Genomic DNA, 16,285 nt, shown 5'->3' on the forward strand with positions numbered 1-16,285 from the left:
CCTTGGAATTCAGACTGTAATCCTCAAAAGGTAACACATGCATTTAGCACACATTTTGTAACACTTAGAAATCAAATTCACTAATATTACTGCAGCCAAAACTCAGCAATATTCCAACTAAGTGAGATAAATAGACACTGTAGAATCCCACACTGGTTCAGGTTAGGTATTACCCACCAAGAAGGTATGCAAAAAACCTCAAAAATCTTTCTGTTTTCAGATTTTGGAATTGTCCATAAAGAATTACAGACATGCAATCAGTTCAAACACTAGAAAAAAATAGTCAACCTACCCGTAATCAAAGACATACCAATTTAAACAACCAAGGTTCCAATTTTTGCCTCGTGTGAGTTAGTTGATCAGCCATGTTCAACTCTTTGTGACCCCAAAGACTGTAGCTGCCCAGCCGCTCCAGGCAAGAATACTGGAGTAGATTGCCATTCCCTTCTCCAGAGGATCTTCCTCACCCAGGGATAGAACCCTGGTTTCCCACATTGCAGGCAAATTCTTTACCGTTTGAGCTACAGGGGAGTCCTACAGGAATTTCTGCCTTATAAGTTAGCAAATATGTTTTGCAGAGAAAATACCAACAATGTCAAAAGTGAGTCCTTTGACCAATGCTGTGAGAATGTAAAATGGGACACCCTTTAGTCACTAAGGTTGGTGTCCCCAGTGGCCTCAAACATAAATACCTTTGACCCCCAACAGTGCCTTTTCAGGAACCCATTTTCTCTGGAAGTCATTGACATCTAGACAAAGGTTTATGCATAGGTATTCACCTAAACAATGAGCTTTAAAATTCACTTAAAAATAATTAGCAAAAACTAAAATCTAAAATGGAAGCACAGTGAGGTAAAATATAGAGACTCCATATATTGGAATATTATGCAGCCACTTTTTGAGTGTATAGAGAAATGGAGAAACCTTTAAGTATAACATTAGGTAAAAAACACAGGATAAACAAGCATATTTGCATTAAAATCTCCTCCAAATGGAAAATACATATAGAAGACCAGGCTGACCGGGTAAGTGCCTTGGGGTAATGAGATCAAAGGTGATTCTCTCCCTTCTTCTCCAAACTTTAAATCTTTGGGGGAATTCTCCAAAAATATCATGAGCACTGTGTTTTAGCTGAGGGAAAATAGGAAAAAAAAGGTCAGGCAGTGGCAGCAAACTCGTGAATCTGAGGTGTCACTCCAGACTTTCATACGTTTACAAGGAGCCTATGATTCCAAGCCATCACCACCTCCAGAATGAAAACATGTGTGGTCTACATTTATTAGACAATTTGACTGACATTGTAAGTCTAGTCAAAGGGGCACTGTGGGTAAGAAATGCAGGGGAAAAAAGATACACAGGGTAAAAGCTATATACCACTTTGCCATTTGCCAATACCTTTCAGAGACAATAGCTCATTTGCTCCTCACTAGCGGACATGACTGAAGTGACTTAGCAGCAGCAGCAGCAGCAGCCAGTAAGGCAGACAAAGATAGGGGTTGGCACATACCCATTTTAGAAGCAAGAAAATAGAGGCAGAGAGAATCACATTCCAGAAAGTGCAGGCACACTTTAAGTCCAGGGTTATGACTTAGAGGTTGGTACTCTTTCCACTCTATCATGTCTTTACACTATTAATGACTCTTTATAAATATCTCTGGGGCTTCGCAGGTGGTGCAGTGGTAAAGAATTTGCCTGCCAGTGCAGGACACATAAGAGAATCAGGTTCGATCCATGGGTTGGGAAGATCCCCCGGAGAAGGAAATGGCAACCCACTCCACTATTCTTGCCTGGAAAATTCAATGGACAATGGAGCCTGACAGGCTACAGGTCATGGAGTCACAGAAGAGTTGAACACAACCCAGGGACTAAAAAACAACGACAATATGTAAAAGGAAAACCTATTCCTCTAAATATCTTAGAATGAAAAGAAATTCCTCACTATAGGGCAAAACAAAATGATCTGGCAATAAAAGGCCTCAGAATTGAACAGATGTGAGTCAAGGTCAAAATCCAACATACATACTCAAGTGACTTGTTCAAGTTAACTTCTCAGGATTCAATTTCTTCATCTATACATGGAGGAATAAAATTATACAGCTAACAGGATGCTGTAAGAATTAAATGGTCTTAGTACTTAGACCAGAACCTGCCACAAAAACAGGTAAAATAAATACTGCATTCCTTCCTCCAAAAAAGAGTAAAGTGCCTACAGGGTACTAACTGCAAATTCCAATTTTAGTCCTGTTAGCCACACCAGATTCACTAATCTCTCTGCTTTCAGCAGCCCACCAAATCTGTAGAATTATTGAAGTAACTACCCTACAATTCTCAGAAACCACTCAGCATAATAGTTTTAACCAATGACAATTTCAATCATTTTTTATCAATTTTTAAATAACTTCTCTTCTGTCCCAATATGTAATTGAATTTCAACATCAGAGACAAACAATTCTTTAAAAAATAACAACAAAACTTTTTCCTCCATCACCTGAGTCTTTGATCTCTCTTGTTCAAACGCAACTACTCAAACTCCCAAATAGCAATGGTTGTTTAATTTACTTTGGGGGGATAAGTGGGGAAGATGGGAAATGGCAAGCACATCTCTAATTTTTCATGTCCTCTTTCAATACAATTCGGGCTCGGAAGCCCAAGCCCCAAAGGGTTGCTTTCTCAAAACATCCTGCCCACTGACTACGAATAACACAGATGCACAGCCAAGCAGCTACCTGGCCAAAGGACAACCTAGAATTTAATAAAGCTTATCATGAGCATCTAAATGAAGAGTCAGGAGACTGGATGGAAGCCCACAGAGCCCCAGGAGAGAGCACCTCTCATTCACCAGTCCCTGGTCCTTTTCAGTCCACTCTTTACTCAAAGGCTATGTCCACTGTCTGCAGAGAAACTAACTCCTAAGTAACCAGAGAACTTAAAGACATAAATAAGCCAAGTGTGGAAAACCATCCATTCTGGTGCAGTGGTATACAGTTTCAAATGCTGCTACTAAGACAGAAGCTTAAAGAGGTTCTACTAGGCAGGAAGTCAAAGAGACATTGCCACTACCCATTGTGCACTTAACTGTCCTTATTTTCTCTGCTTCCCAAAGTCTGATAACCCCACACTTAACAATACTATGATGTCCTAAACTCCCTATCCTGAAGCCCAGCAAGACACTGAAGTTGATTTCTCTGAGGAGCAGTGAGGTATAGGGGAAAGAGAATGAACTTTGGAATCAAGCAGGCTGGGTTATCAAAGATAAAGATACATGTAGACACACACACACACACACACACACACCCCTCCTGGTGGTTCTGCCTCTCTGACTGAATGCTGAATGATACACTAGATATGGGATCTTGGACTAGTTGTTTAACCTCTCTGGGCCTCAGATGCTGCACTGGAAATAAGAACTTCATAGAATTATGAGAAATAACTATAAAAATGAATATAAAGTGCCCAGCTCAAAGCTTGACACATAACAATTACTCAACATTTCTCCTAACTTTCTCCCTACTTCCCTAAATTAAGCCTACAAAAGTTAACACCATCTTAGGTTCCATGGGCACCAGATGTTAGCTGCTCAGGGCATCTTTTCTCCATGAAACAGGTCTCAAGTCACACTGGCACATCTGTACTCTGTACTGTTTCCTTTTAGATACCTCTTCTAAAGTGTTATACTGTGTAATTAAGAGCTTTCATCATCACATTCCAGTTTGGAAAGCTGGTGCTGCTCAAAGATCCATCAAAATACATACTCACACTATGGAAGGATTTCTCTCGCTATGACCGATTACATGCATCATGTGCTGAATTTTTAACAACTCCCCTCCCAGGTTAAGCTCTTCAAATTCTGGAACAACTGATTCTAAGCCCTGTAAGTACCATTTACAACCTGAGGTCCAATTTAAACTTGATGATGCCCCTATCTGGGCTTCCCTGGTGGCTCAGACGGTAAAGAATCCACCTGCAGTACATGAGGCCTGGGTTCGATCCCTGGGTCTGAGAAGATCCCCTGGAGAAGGGAATGGCTATCCACTTCAGTATTCTTGCCTGGAAAATTCCATGGACAGAGGAGCCTGGCGGGCTACAGTCCATGAGGTTCTAAAGAGTCAGACACAACTGAGACTAACATTTTCACTTTCATGCCCCTACCTGTCTCAGTAATGGTATGCAAGGTGAAATCCAAAATCTCTTATCCAATAATACATGTCACTAGTGGCCATTTCCTTAGGGTGGTTGGCTGAAGGAAATATGGATCTGCTAATAAAGACTCAAGAGATATACCGTTCTGCTCCCTTCCTAACATATTCTGGTTTCTATGAAAGAGTGAAGACCAGGTAGATAAGCCAGTTTAAAAGCTGCAAGCAAGCAGAGTCTTCTCAGGAGAGAAGAGCAGTATATGTGTTTTTAGGGAGGAGATAGTCATGGTTGGAAAGCTTCCAGTTACTTGCTTATTATTTGGACCTGAAGAGGAGCTGCTCAAGCTTGGAAGGGTTTGCTGACGTAAGATTCCAGGCTGTAGTAACCCCAATTGGCCAAGAAGGTATACATTTATTATTTTAACTACTGCTGTGAGGTGGCAATTAAGAGGGGACAAGTGGTAAGGAATCCCCAGCGTCTATAGTTATAAAAACAAGAGTGTGAAAAAGGACTTCCGTGAAAGTTACACCTCGTCTTAGATTTCAATTAAAAACTCCTGTTCCATGCTCATCACTAGAGGTAGTATTTTATCATCTCTGCTGATGGCTTCCTGCTCTGACCACAGAAGGTTCCTCTTGTGACAGGAATCAACTCAAAGAAGGAAAGGTAAGTTTACAAACTCGCCTTGCCTTTTTCCAAAACTGATGCTAAAATAAAACTTGGAAAGACAGTGGAACTCCTCAATCCTTTAATATTTAAAATTTTTTTAAAAGGGGGGGGCGGGGAGGAAGCCGGCGACGACAGCGCACCCGGTCGCCAGTGTCACAATCTTCCGCTCGCGGCCCTTTGCGGACAAGGGGAGGAAAGGGGTCCGCAGGGCTCCAGGTCGCTCTAGCCAGGCGGAAGCGCTCCCCAGGAAGGCAAGAGCCGCCCGGGTTCCTACACGCCAGACCGCTCAGAGGTGGGGGCGGGGGGACTGGTAACAGGTTCTCTCAGCAGCAGAGAGAAGGCGGGAGCGGAGCGGGCGGGAAGGGCCGGGAGCCATCGCCACGCGCCGCGCCCGACCCGGGCCACCCCTCGGACAGCCAGATGCTCAGCGCCAGGATCCCGCGGCTGCGCCAAGACCAGGGGAGCTGGGGGCTCAGCGGGGCGGCAGTCCGGATCCCTCGCGCTCTCCTGCGCGCCCCAGCCGCGACAGGGCACTCACCCGAGGGGACTAGCGGCGAACTCACGGCGCCTCCCACGAAGACAGCAGCGGCGAGCACGGCGGACCCCGGGAGTCCCCGCGGAGCCATCGCTCAGTCCCTTCGCCCTCCTTCCCCGGGGCGCCACGTCCCGGGCTCCGGCAGTGAGTGCAGCTCTGGGGCCCGCGGGCGGACAGGGTTAGTCTCAGCAGGGTTCAGCCCCCGCGCTGCGCAGCCCGCCAGCCAAGGATCCTCCCTCAGGCCCCACCCACCTCAGCCCAGCCCCGCCCCGCCTCTCCCAGCCTAGCCCCAGGCTCCGCCGGCACCAGCAGGAGGCACATCCAGTGACCCCGCCCCCGAACCCGCCTACCTCGGCCTGGTCCAGCCTCTCCCCTTCGCCTCCGCTTCCTCTTCAAGTAGGTCCGCAGCTCCGGCTGCCCGGCTTAGTCCATGGCCCCGCCCACAGAGCCAGCCCCACCCTCCTGTCCGCGCTCGCGCTCTCCCTTTCCCAGAACCGCTGAGCTGCTGCCCAGTTAGCGCTGGAGCCTGGGGTCGAGGTAGGGTCGCCGGGGCTTGTCCTCCCGGACGCCTGGACTAGACGGGCGTGGGAAGAGAAAAAGACACAACAGGTCTGGAAGCTCTGTATGTGCAGACATGGACAGCGCGGGAATGGGCAGGATCTCTTTTCTCTGGGGCATCTCTATTCAGGTGGCATTCCCCTCGGTGACTGGTCTGGAGAGGGGCGCTGCACGGGATGTCAAGTTCCAATGTTTGAAAATGAGGAAAGTCAAATCATTTAAATTTCTTCCTATCTCCACTTCCATTTAAGCTGCTCCTACTGGGGAGAAAAACCTCTATGTATCTCTAGAAACAAATTGCCTTTGTTTTTAAATCGCGTGCCCACATTGCACCTTGCAAATACTTCTACGAAGTAACTCTTCGAGTGCTTAGTCACTTATGTCCTTGTATCGTCACGCCAGCTCTGTGAAGTAGTACCCAGTAAACCGACGATGACCAGGCCACCGTGATAAATTGAGATTAACTTGTCTTCATCGTGTTTGCTCATTGCTGTGCCCTCCCCGTCTGGCTCAAGGACTGCACGCACACTACGCACTACATAAGAGGTCAGAAGTGGTTTGTCTTTTATTTTTTTTCAGAAGTGGGTTTTGAAGTTGAATTATCATCACAAGGAGCAGTTGACCTCAGAGTCTTTCTCTGAGTAGTTCCCTCTTTGCATGCGTCCTCATGGACTGCAACCTGCCAGGCTCCTCTGTCCATGGAATTATCTAGGCAAGAATACTGGAGTGGGTTGCCATTTCCTCCTCCAGGGGATTCTCCCAACCCAGGAATCAACCTGTTGTCTCCTGTGCTCCTACATAGGCAGGCAGATTCTTTACCACTGGACACCCTGGGAAGCCAGTTCCCTGTTTATTGCCCTTTGGAGGCTCCTCCTGAAACAAAGTAGTCAGGTCTTGAACGAATGTTCAAGAACACAAGCAAGAGGATGAGGTAGGCACTGGAAGTTTTCACAGAACAGGCTCTTGCTTGACCTGTCAGTCTTGGATTTTCAAAGGAGGACTCTTTAGTCTCCTTCACTGAGTCTTCTACACAGTCTACTAGACTCTCGCAAACATTCACACTGATGTGGGAATTCCCAGAGAAAGCAGTGTAGGCCTCTACAGATGGCTGAAGCCGAGGATGCCCCTTTGAAGACAAAGGAGGGTATGTGTGTCCTTTGCACTATGGTCCACACATCCTGCAGTCTGGCAGGTGAAGCAGTTTATTCCAACTCAAATACAGAGTAGCTGCAGGAGAAAGAGGCCCGTGTGGGTTTCTAATTTTAAAAAAGAAGAAGAAGGAGTCCTGGGCCTAGAAATTAAACTATAAATTATAAGTTGTAGCCAGAGTCTCATGTAAAATGGAAACTTTTTTTCAAAATTAAGAATCTCAAGATAGCCATAGTCTGGTAAGGAGCCTCTCTAAGCTTGAGGCCCTGTGTAGGTCACATTCCCATAAAGCCAGTTATAGTTTGGGAACTTAAAATGTAGCCAAATGACTGGACCAAGATATCTCTTCAAAATGACAAACATTTTTTAAAAAAGAATAGTGTTTCATTCTTTTCTTACAGATTGAACTGACTACTAAAAAGACAGGACCATTTTTAACAACATATTTGAATTGGATGTCTGCTTGTAGCTCTCCAGAAATAAAAGTACAATCCAGTAGTTAAAGTTAGAGGAGACCTCAGTAATCATCTGCCAAGTCACTTATTTTACAGATAAGAGATAGTTAAGTGTCTTGCCTGCTATCTCATTGCTAGTGTGAGCCAGAATTGGAACCTAAGGCTCTAAAATTTTCCTTCTCAGACTTTTCCATAACACTTAGCTGCTTGACTAAGTGTTTTACTATAGACATTTTACTGTCACGGAACTTCATGTACATGCATTTGCACATCTTGTTAATGGAGAGAGGGAGAGAGGGAAGATGGGAGGAAGGAAAGAAATGAAGCTTCACTTATTTTCCAGGTATTTAACTCTATAGATTTGTTGACCCAATTTAAAAAGCCCCACATACGCATTATCTAAAAGTCATTCAGTTCACTTCAGTTCAGTTCAGTCACTCAGTCGTGTCCGACTCTTTGCGACCCCATGAACCACAGCACGCCAGGCCTCCCTGTCCATCACCAACTCCCAGAGTCCACCCAAACCCATGTCCATCAAGTCAGTGATGCTAACCAACCATCTCATCCTCTGTCGTCCCCTTCTCCTCCTGCCTTCAATCTTTCCCAACATCAGGGTCTTTTCAAATGAGTCAGCTCTTTGCATCAGGTGGCCAAAGTACCAGAGTTTCAGCTCCAACATCAGTCCTTCCAATGAACACCCAGGACTGATCTCCTGCTGTTTTATTTTAAATGTGAAGACATCAATGTGATCAAAGTTCTCATTCATATTAGGAAGGGTTTGCCATATTTCTTCTGAGGAAATAAAAATTTAACATCCCAAGACTAAATAATTTTCCCTTTTTTTTTTCAGAAATAAAATTAAAGAATCATAGGTAGAGATAGTTGTAATACTAGCTCTCCTTTACTCATCTCTTAGATGATAATAACTTATATAACTTAGATGATAAATAACTTAAAAATTAAGTTATTTATGGGAATGTGTTATAACTAAGAGCTTCTAGGAAGCAAATTTACAAACATGCAATTTTCCATCCTTTCTGGTTTTTGTTGAATTTTGTGAGCTTTTTTTCCAGTTTCTCTATACGAATTCAGTTAATAATTCTACTGAATAGAAACCTTTTCTGTTTTCCTCTGTGCTAGAAGGTGGCAATTTTCATCACCATCATTTAAATGCATGAGATTCAGTTGGCTGGTATTTACTTTAATTAATGTTGAAATTACTTCCACAGAAGGTGTCTGTAGAATTTCTTCTTTCTGTGATTTAGATGTAGTCATCTTTTGTTTTGAGAGATTATATCCAGGAGAGAAGCCTACCGTTCTTTGAAGAATATGTTTGCAGGGGGTATCAAATGATGTTTTATAAAATCTAAGGTTATTGTGATTTGACAACAAAATGTGTACTGTGTTCCTTGTATTGGGCTGAGGGGAGGAGGTTGGAGGGGAGAGTATTGCAGGTAAATTAATGGATCCTAACCTGGCTTATCAGAGAAGGCAATGGCACCCCACTCCAATACTCTTGCCTGGAATCCCATGGACGGAGGAGCCTGGTGGGCTGCAGTCCATGGGGTCGCGAAGAGTCGGACACGACTGAGCGACTTCACTTTCACTTTTCACTTTCATGCATTGGAGAAGGAAATGGCAACCCACTCCAGTGTTCTTGCCTGGAGTATCCCAGGGACAGGGGAGCCTGGTGGGCTGCTGTCTATGATGTCGCACAGAGTCGGACATGGCTGAAGCGACTTAGCAGCAGCAGCAGCAGCAACCTGGCTTATAGAAGCTTTTAAAATGTACCTGGGAGAAAGGAAACAATTGCATTGTGAGATGGAAGTGGTCAAAGACACAGGGATCAGGATAAAGCCATGCCAGAGACTCACTCTGTGACTTTCAGCATATCTTTGGTCAGTCTTCTTACCCAGACAGTTCAGGCAGGAGATAGGATGATTTCTAAAAGTTCCCATCCAACTCTAAGATTCTATACCATAATGAGTAATCAAATGATAGGGCATATGGTGCCGAAGTTGGGCTAGACTATAGGGTTTCTCAACATTATCAATATTTGTGGACTGGATAATTCTTCAGAGGCTGTTCTGCGCATTGTGTAACATTCAGCAGCCTCGTTGCATGTGTTCGTGCCAGGTCACTTCAGTTGTGCCAAGCTCTTTGTGACCCTATGGTCTGTAGTCCATCAGGCTCCTCTGTCCAAGGAATTCTCCAGGCAAGAGTACTGGAGTGGGTTGCCATGCCCTCCTCCAGGGGACCATCTGGATCCAGGGATTGAACCCGTGTCCCTTTACGTCTCTTGCACTGGCAGTCAGGTTCTTTAGCACTAGTGCCACCTGGGAAGCCCGGCAGCCTCTTTGGCCTCTACTAATTAATTCCCTTCACTGGTTGAGAAAAGCCAAAAACATCTCCAGATGTTACCAGGTGTCATCTGGCAGCAAAATTCTCCCTGATTGAGAACCTCCGGGCTGTTGTTGTTCAGTCACCAAGTTGTGTCTGACTCTGCGACTGCGTGGACTGCAGCACACCAGGCTTCCCTGGCCTTCATTATTTCCTGGAGTTTGCTCAAACTCATGTCCATTGAGTCAGTGGTGCCATCCAACCATCTTGTCTTCTGTCCTCCCCTTCTGTTCCTGCCCTCAATCTTTCCCAGCTTCAGGGTCTTTTCCAATGAGTCGGCACTCCACATCAGGTGGCCAGAGTATATTAGAGCTTCAGCTTCAGCATCAATCCTTCCAATGAATATTCAGGGTTGATTTCCTTTAGGATTGACTGGTTTAATCTCCTTGCTGTCCAAGGGACTCTCAAGAGTCTTCTCCAGCACCACAGTTCAAAAGCATCCATTCTTCACCACTCAGCCTTCTTTATGGTTCAACTTTCACATCCGTACATAACTACTGGAAAAACCATAGCTTTGACTATATGGACCTTTGTCAGCAAAGCTAGGTTTGTCATAGGTTTTCTCCCAGGGAGCAAGTGTTTTTTAATTTCATGTCTGCAATCACCATCCCCAGTGATTTTGGAACCCAAGAAAATAAAACCTTCACTGTTTCCATTTTTTTTCCCCATCTATTTGCCATGAAGTGATGGGACCAGATGCCATGATCTTTGTTTTTTGAATATTGAGTTTTAAGCCAGCTTTTTCACTCTCATCTTTCACCCTCAGCAAGAGGCTCATTAGTTCCTCTTCACTTTCTACTATTAGAGTGGTATCATCTACATATCTGAGGCTGCCGATAATTCTCCTGGCAATCTTGATTCCAACTTCTGATTCATCCAGCCCAGAATGATGTACTCTGCATAAGTTTAAAAAAGCAAAGTGACAATATACAGCCTTAACATACTCCTTTCCCAATTTTGAACCAGCCTATTGTTCCATGCCCAGTTCTAATTGTTGCTTCTTGACCTGCATACAGATTTCTCAGGAGGCCGGTAAGGTTGTCTGGCATTCCCATCTCTTTAAGAATTTTCCACAGTTTGTTGTGATCCACACAGTCAAAGGCTTTAGCATAGTCAATGAAGCAGAAGTAGATGGTGTTTTGTTTTTTTTTTTAATTCCCTTGCTTTTTCTATGATCCAGCTGATATTGGCTATTTGATCTTGGTTCCTCTGCTTTTTCTAAATCCAGCTTGTACATCTGGAAGTTCTCAGTTCATGTACTGGTGAAGCTTAGCTTAGCATTACCTTGCTAACATGTGAAATGGTGCAGCTGTACCGTAGTTTGAACATTCTTCGACATGCATTACCAAGTGTCACCTGGGGGCAAAATTGCCCCTGGTTGAGAACCTCTGGGCTATAGAAATTCCAAAACCAAAAGGATTGCAGCAAAGGCTCTGAGCAAGGCTTCATGAAGAAGGTGCAATTTGGGCTAAATTGAGGGAAGTCCAGGGATTAGTGGGGGAAGTGTGTGAGGACATGGACAGTAACAGGCTAAGCATGGTGTAGGCTCCACAATGGCGAGTATGCAGGAGGGGAAAAGGGAGGGGAGAATGGATCAGCAATGGCTGTGGGTCAGAGCTGAGCACAGTGGTCAATAAAGGAGAACTGAATGCTATAGAGGCTAGAAGCTGTCATAAATTAGACCAAAACAGATTGTTTTAGGGATGCTGAGATGAATTTCAGTTGTTCAATTCGTTATATTTTTTATCATAAGTCAGGAACCTGCAAATATAGAGAAGTCCCAGTTTTGCCAATGTTTTTCAGTAGACGTCAGAGGCATCTGATTGCTCGGTTAGCAATGATGGCCATAATCTGCCTCATTTCTGACCACCAAGTCAGATTTTGTTTCCTGGACACAGCCTCCTTGAAAATGTCACATAAATGACTCAGACCATCTGCTTTTAGAGCCTCAAAACCAGGGAGATATACAATGATGTGGTCTTCTCTATAAAGAACAAGGTAGAGATGTCATGATGAATCACATGGTTCCAGCTCAGTGAAACCCACAAATGCATGTTTTAGAGAACAAACTCTACAAAGTATAAGGTGTCTGTCTTAGGCAAGCTTCCTTTTGATTGTAATACACAGAAACATCAACACTAGCTGAATAAACAGTACATTTATTATAAAGGTAAAATATATAGTTATAAAAAGGACCAGGTCTCAAGCCTTCAAGCAGAGACAGAGACAGAGAGGAAGTATATAGTTGCTAGAGGCGGAAATGAGAACAATGGGGTAGCCCATTGAGAGAGAGATTTAGAGAGAACCCACACACCCTACATTTCTTATCTACTGTTCCCAGTTCTGATTTGCTTGAAGTCATGGTGAGCAAGGCCTGAGTGCCAAGGGACCATGTGGTTCATCACTGCATTTCATGCTGTGCATGCACGTGGAAAATTACACTTGTACACTCTCACTGATGCTCACACACACATACATACACACATGCATGACTGTGTCCTATGTCAATCACTTGCTGAGCATCTCTTGTTTCTTCTCTCATTGGAGAAGACTGATTTGTGCCAACCAGACTCCAACCTTACTCCTTTTTCCCTGGCGTTGTGCAGAATGTGCAAGCTGCTGACACTACAGGGACCCAAGTTCTAGGGGTGAGGGGGCACAGACTGTCACAATTTGGGCACCTACATGAGTGCAGTCAGGCTTCCCCAGTGGCTAATGGGTGAAGAATCTGCCTGCAATGCAGGAGACCCGAGGCAGGTTCAATCCCTGGGTCAGGAAGATCATCTGGAGGAGGGCATGGCAACCCACTCCAGTGTTCTTGCCTGGAGAATCCCATGGACAGAGGAGCTTGGTGGGCTAGGGCCCACAGGGTGGCAAAAACTAAGCACCTACATACATATGTGTAGTCAGGAATGCTTCCTCCTGGGACTCTGGAAATCCCATTTCCTCGTCCCCAGGGCAGAGCTGTCCCGACTGCACAATAATAACAGAATAAACTAATTAGATGGAGGAGCTCTTTTTGCCAATTCTCGGAGATTCTGAGAGTAGTAAAGTTCCCCAAAGAGAACAAGACAGCTGCCTACCATATGCACTGCTATGCATTGCTGAGGGTACAACTGGGGCTGCAACCCATGAATTTTTCATGGACCATTCTGCTCGATTGAGTGGTGCTCAGCAACTGTGCCTAATGATCCAGGGATAGGAATGAAGAAAGCAGTGTAGGAGATGGATTCCAGTTTAGGAAAAGCCTGACATCTTAGAAGTTTTTCAAGGAATTTGGCAGTTTTGAGGGATAAGAGTTTGGGGTGACAAGATTCAGTGTAGGCTGGGTAGAACACAAAAGGACTGATGCATGGAGAGAACTTAAAAGGTCTGGTGGTGCCTAAGGTGTTCCACCTGGGCAGTGGGATGGAGGGGATGGGACAGCTGCAGGAGGGGAGGACCCTTTCTCAACATAGACCAAGACTCAGAATCCCATTTGAGCCATTCTCTGGTCAAGACCCAGGTCAATAACAAAGATTCTCCCCTCTTCCTTTTGGCCAAAAAATTAGTCTGCATGGCCAGTTCTTAGCAGTTGCTGCCACCAACTCTGCCCCTCTGTGGGGATGACCTTCTCACCCCATCCTGGGTTCAGGGTGGACCACCACAGCCCAGACAGCCTCTGTGATGCTCAGGAAGACAGCCTGTGAGCTTTTCTACATCAAGAGCTTTTGTGAAATGACTGCACAGAACCAGAAAAAAAGATTTTTTAAAAAATGAGGAACATGAGGAGATCATGTGGATTCGTTACCATCTGAGCCACCAGGGAAGCCCATGAATACTGGAGTGGGTAGCCTTTCCCTTCTCCAGGGTATCTTCCCGACCCAGGAATTGAACTGGGGTCTCCTGCATTGCAGGCATATTTTTTACCAACTGAGCTATCAGGGAAGCCTCACAAAGATTACAGAATCTTATAAAAGAGGGCTTGCATAGTTTAAACCAGATTGTAACTATATGATGTATGTGAATTAACTTCATGATTATTTCTAACTAGACAAAATAACATCTCTACTAATAGAATTAAAATGCAAGCTTCATATGTAGTTTAACATTTGGTGAGATTAATTTCAGTAATATATATCATTTAAACTAATGGATCCAAAATATTATCATTTTAGCATGTACTCAAAAATTTTAAATCACTAATGAGATGTTCAACATTCTTTTCACTAAACTATGATTTCAGAATCTGGCAAATATTTTTCCATTTAAAACACATCTCAGGGGCTTCTCTGATGGTACGACGGATAAGAATCCACCTGCCAGTGCAGGGGACACAGGTTTGATCCCTGATCACAGAAGACCCTACATGCTGCAGAGCAACAAAGCCCACGCTACAGTTCCTGAGCCACATGCTGCAGCCACTGAAGCCTGGACACCTAGAGCCCGTGCTTCACAACAGGAGAAGCCACCGCAATGAGAGGCCCAAGCACCACAACTAGAGTAGCCCCTGCTGGCCACAACTAGAGAAAGCCCTCGCACAACAACAAAGGCCCAGTGCAACCAAAAATACTTTTAAAATTAATTAACTAATTTAAAAAATAAAGCACATCTCAGTTCAAGTGCTTCACAGCCACATGAGACCATTAGTACCATGTAAATATGGGCTAGAAACCCTTAAGTCCTTTCTGAGCTGTTTAGTCGCTAAGTCATGTCTGGCTCTTTGCAACCCCGTGAACTGTAGCCCACCGGGCTCCTCTGTCCATGTGATTCTCTAGGCAAGAATACTGGAGTGGGTTGCCATTTCCTTCTCCAGGAAGTCCTTTTTGAGGCGGTGACTGAATGGCTGCTGGACTTCTCCCGTGTTTTAGTCCTGAGGGTCATGCTTATCAAGATTCCTCCATTCTTAAGAGCAGATGCATTTCAGTGTGTGAACCTTTGACAGCTCATTTTGCATCAGGGTTAAAGGCTGCAGCAATTCCATTTCCATTGGTGAAGGGCCGAGACATGCCTTCTTAGCAAGAGAGTCCAGAATGCCAGAGAGAACAGCCTGCTTGGTCATGCTGCTGGTTCAACTGTTTATTTTGATCACAGTCCCATGCATGGTCTTGTATATCTTTGGGCTGAAGGCAGACGGAGCTATTATGGCCCCTGCATGAATAATCTATTGTTTTCAAATATGTTTCGCCATTCCTCTCTCAGCCATAAATACCTTCATTGCTAACGTGCTGTTCAAAATCACCATAATCAGAAGAGGGCCATTTTATATCCTCTGTTCACATGATCTGAGCAGTATTTTTGCATGACTTTAGGGAATAAACAAGGGGGGACATTTTAAAAATAGAATAAGCTTAATGGCTTTTTCACTTTTTTTTTTAACCACATTAGTATACTATGGGGTGATATGCACTAACTTTTGGTAGAAAGGGGGGCCTATTTTGTAACCGAAAGAAAGTGGAAAATGTTTCTGTAACATTTTTACTTTCTTTCAAGCTTTCAAATGACTCGAAAGAAATATGGAATAATAAAATAAAAACTTGAAGGCTGCCAAAAAATATCCTCCATTCTTGTTGTACATCCTATAACTTACATAATATTGTACATCAACTATACACTTCAGTAAAAAAAAAAAAATTTAAGACTCCTCCTTCCTTCTGGCTTCCATTCTCTGCTTCCCATAGTGCTCCTGTGTCCGCTCTGTCTGCAGATACAGTGAAGAAGCAACAGTGCAAACTAACGATGTTTCAGGTATGGTATGGACTAAATAGAGCTTCACAGTTCTGACTGGCGCCCAGCCTCACCTATGACTCTTTTACCAGAAACCAACCTGGATGAAAGGGAGTCTGAAGCCAGTTGACATCTCTTCCCCTCCCATTACCCCACCCTCCACTCCACTCCCCACCATCAGACTTAACAAGGAAATTTCATTCCTGAGATTCTAACTCTTGGATAATTTCAGGATTAATAAAGATGTAACTTTATTGAATCTCAATGCTGAGATTCAGTGCTAAGATTCTTCTCTTCTGTGAGGACACACTGAGATGGAGGAACTTGGTGGCCAGTTCCATCTACTGCAAAGCAATCACACAAGTTATTTTCTTGGTGTGTTTTTTTCTTGCTGAAGAAGCAGGACAGTTCTGTTTGACTTTGGAAAGGCACAGCTAAGTCCAGAACTGCTTCTCCCAGAAGGCATGATTCTAAGGGTTTCATCCTCCTTTTGTGTTCCTGGTGGTTCCAAGTCTTGCAATGGCCTCTGAACAGCCTGTCTCCAGCATGTTCTGGTCCACTTGATCCCCAATCACTGCCCCGGTGCTCCTTCTAAAACCCCACTGATAGCAGACTTTCCTCTGCTCAACTCCCTTCTAGGGGTCCAGCCCTTCATTACCTACAGGGTCACATTTAT

The 16,285-nt window shown here is 44.4% G+C and overlaps 1 protein-coding gene across 1 annotated transcript in view; it reads right to left on the reverse strand.

The window, feature by feature from the left end:
• The window catches only part of RELL1 (RELT like 1), a 79,476-nt gene extending 73,952 nt beyond the window's left edge, over nucleotides 1-5,524 (reverse strand). The window contains exon 1 of the mRNA XM_052642042.1: nucleotides 5,345-5,524. Coding sequence (XP_052498002.1) covers nucleotides 5,345-5,432 — 88 coding nt within the window. The 5' untranslated portion in view covers nucleotides 5,433-5,524. The remainder of the gene's footprint in view (nucleotides 1-5,344) is intronic.
• Between the last annotated feature and the right edge of the window lie 10,761 nt (nucleotides 5,525-16,285).

The sequence above is a fragment of the Budorcas taxicolor genome, chromosome 6 (assembly GCF_023091745.1).
Source record: "Budorcas taxicolor isolate Tak-1 chromosome 6, Takin1.1, whole genome shotgun sequence".
Taxonomy (NCBI): Eukaryota; Metazoa; Chordata; class Mammalia; order Artiodactyla; family Bovidae; genus Budorcas; species Budorcas taxicolor.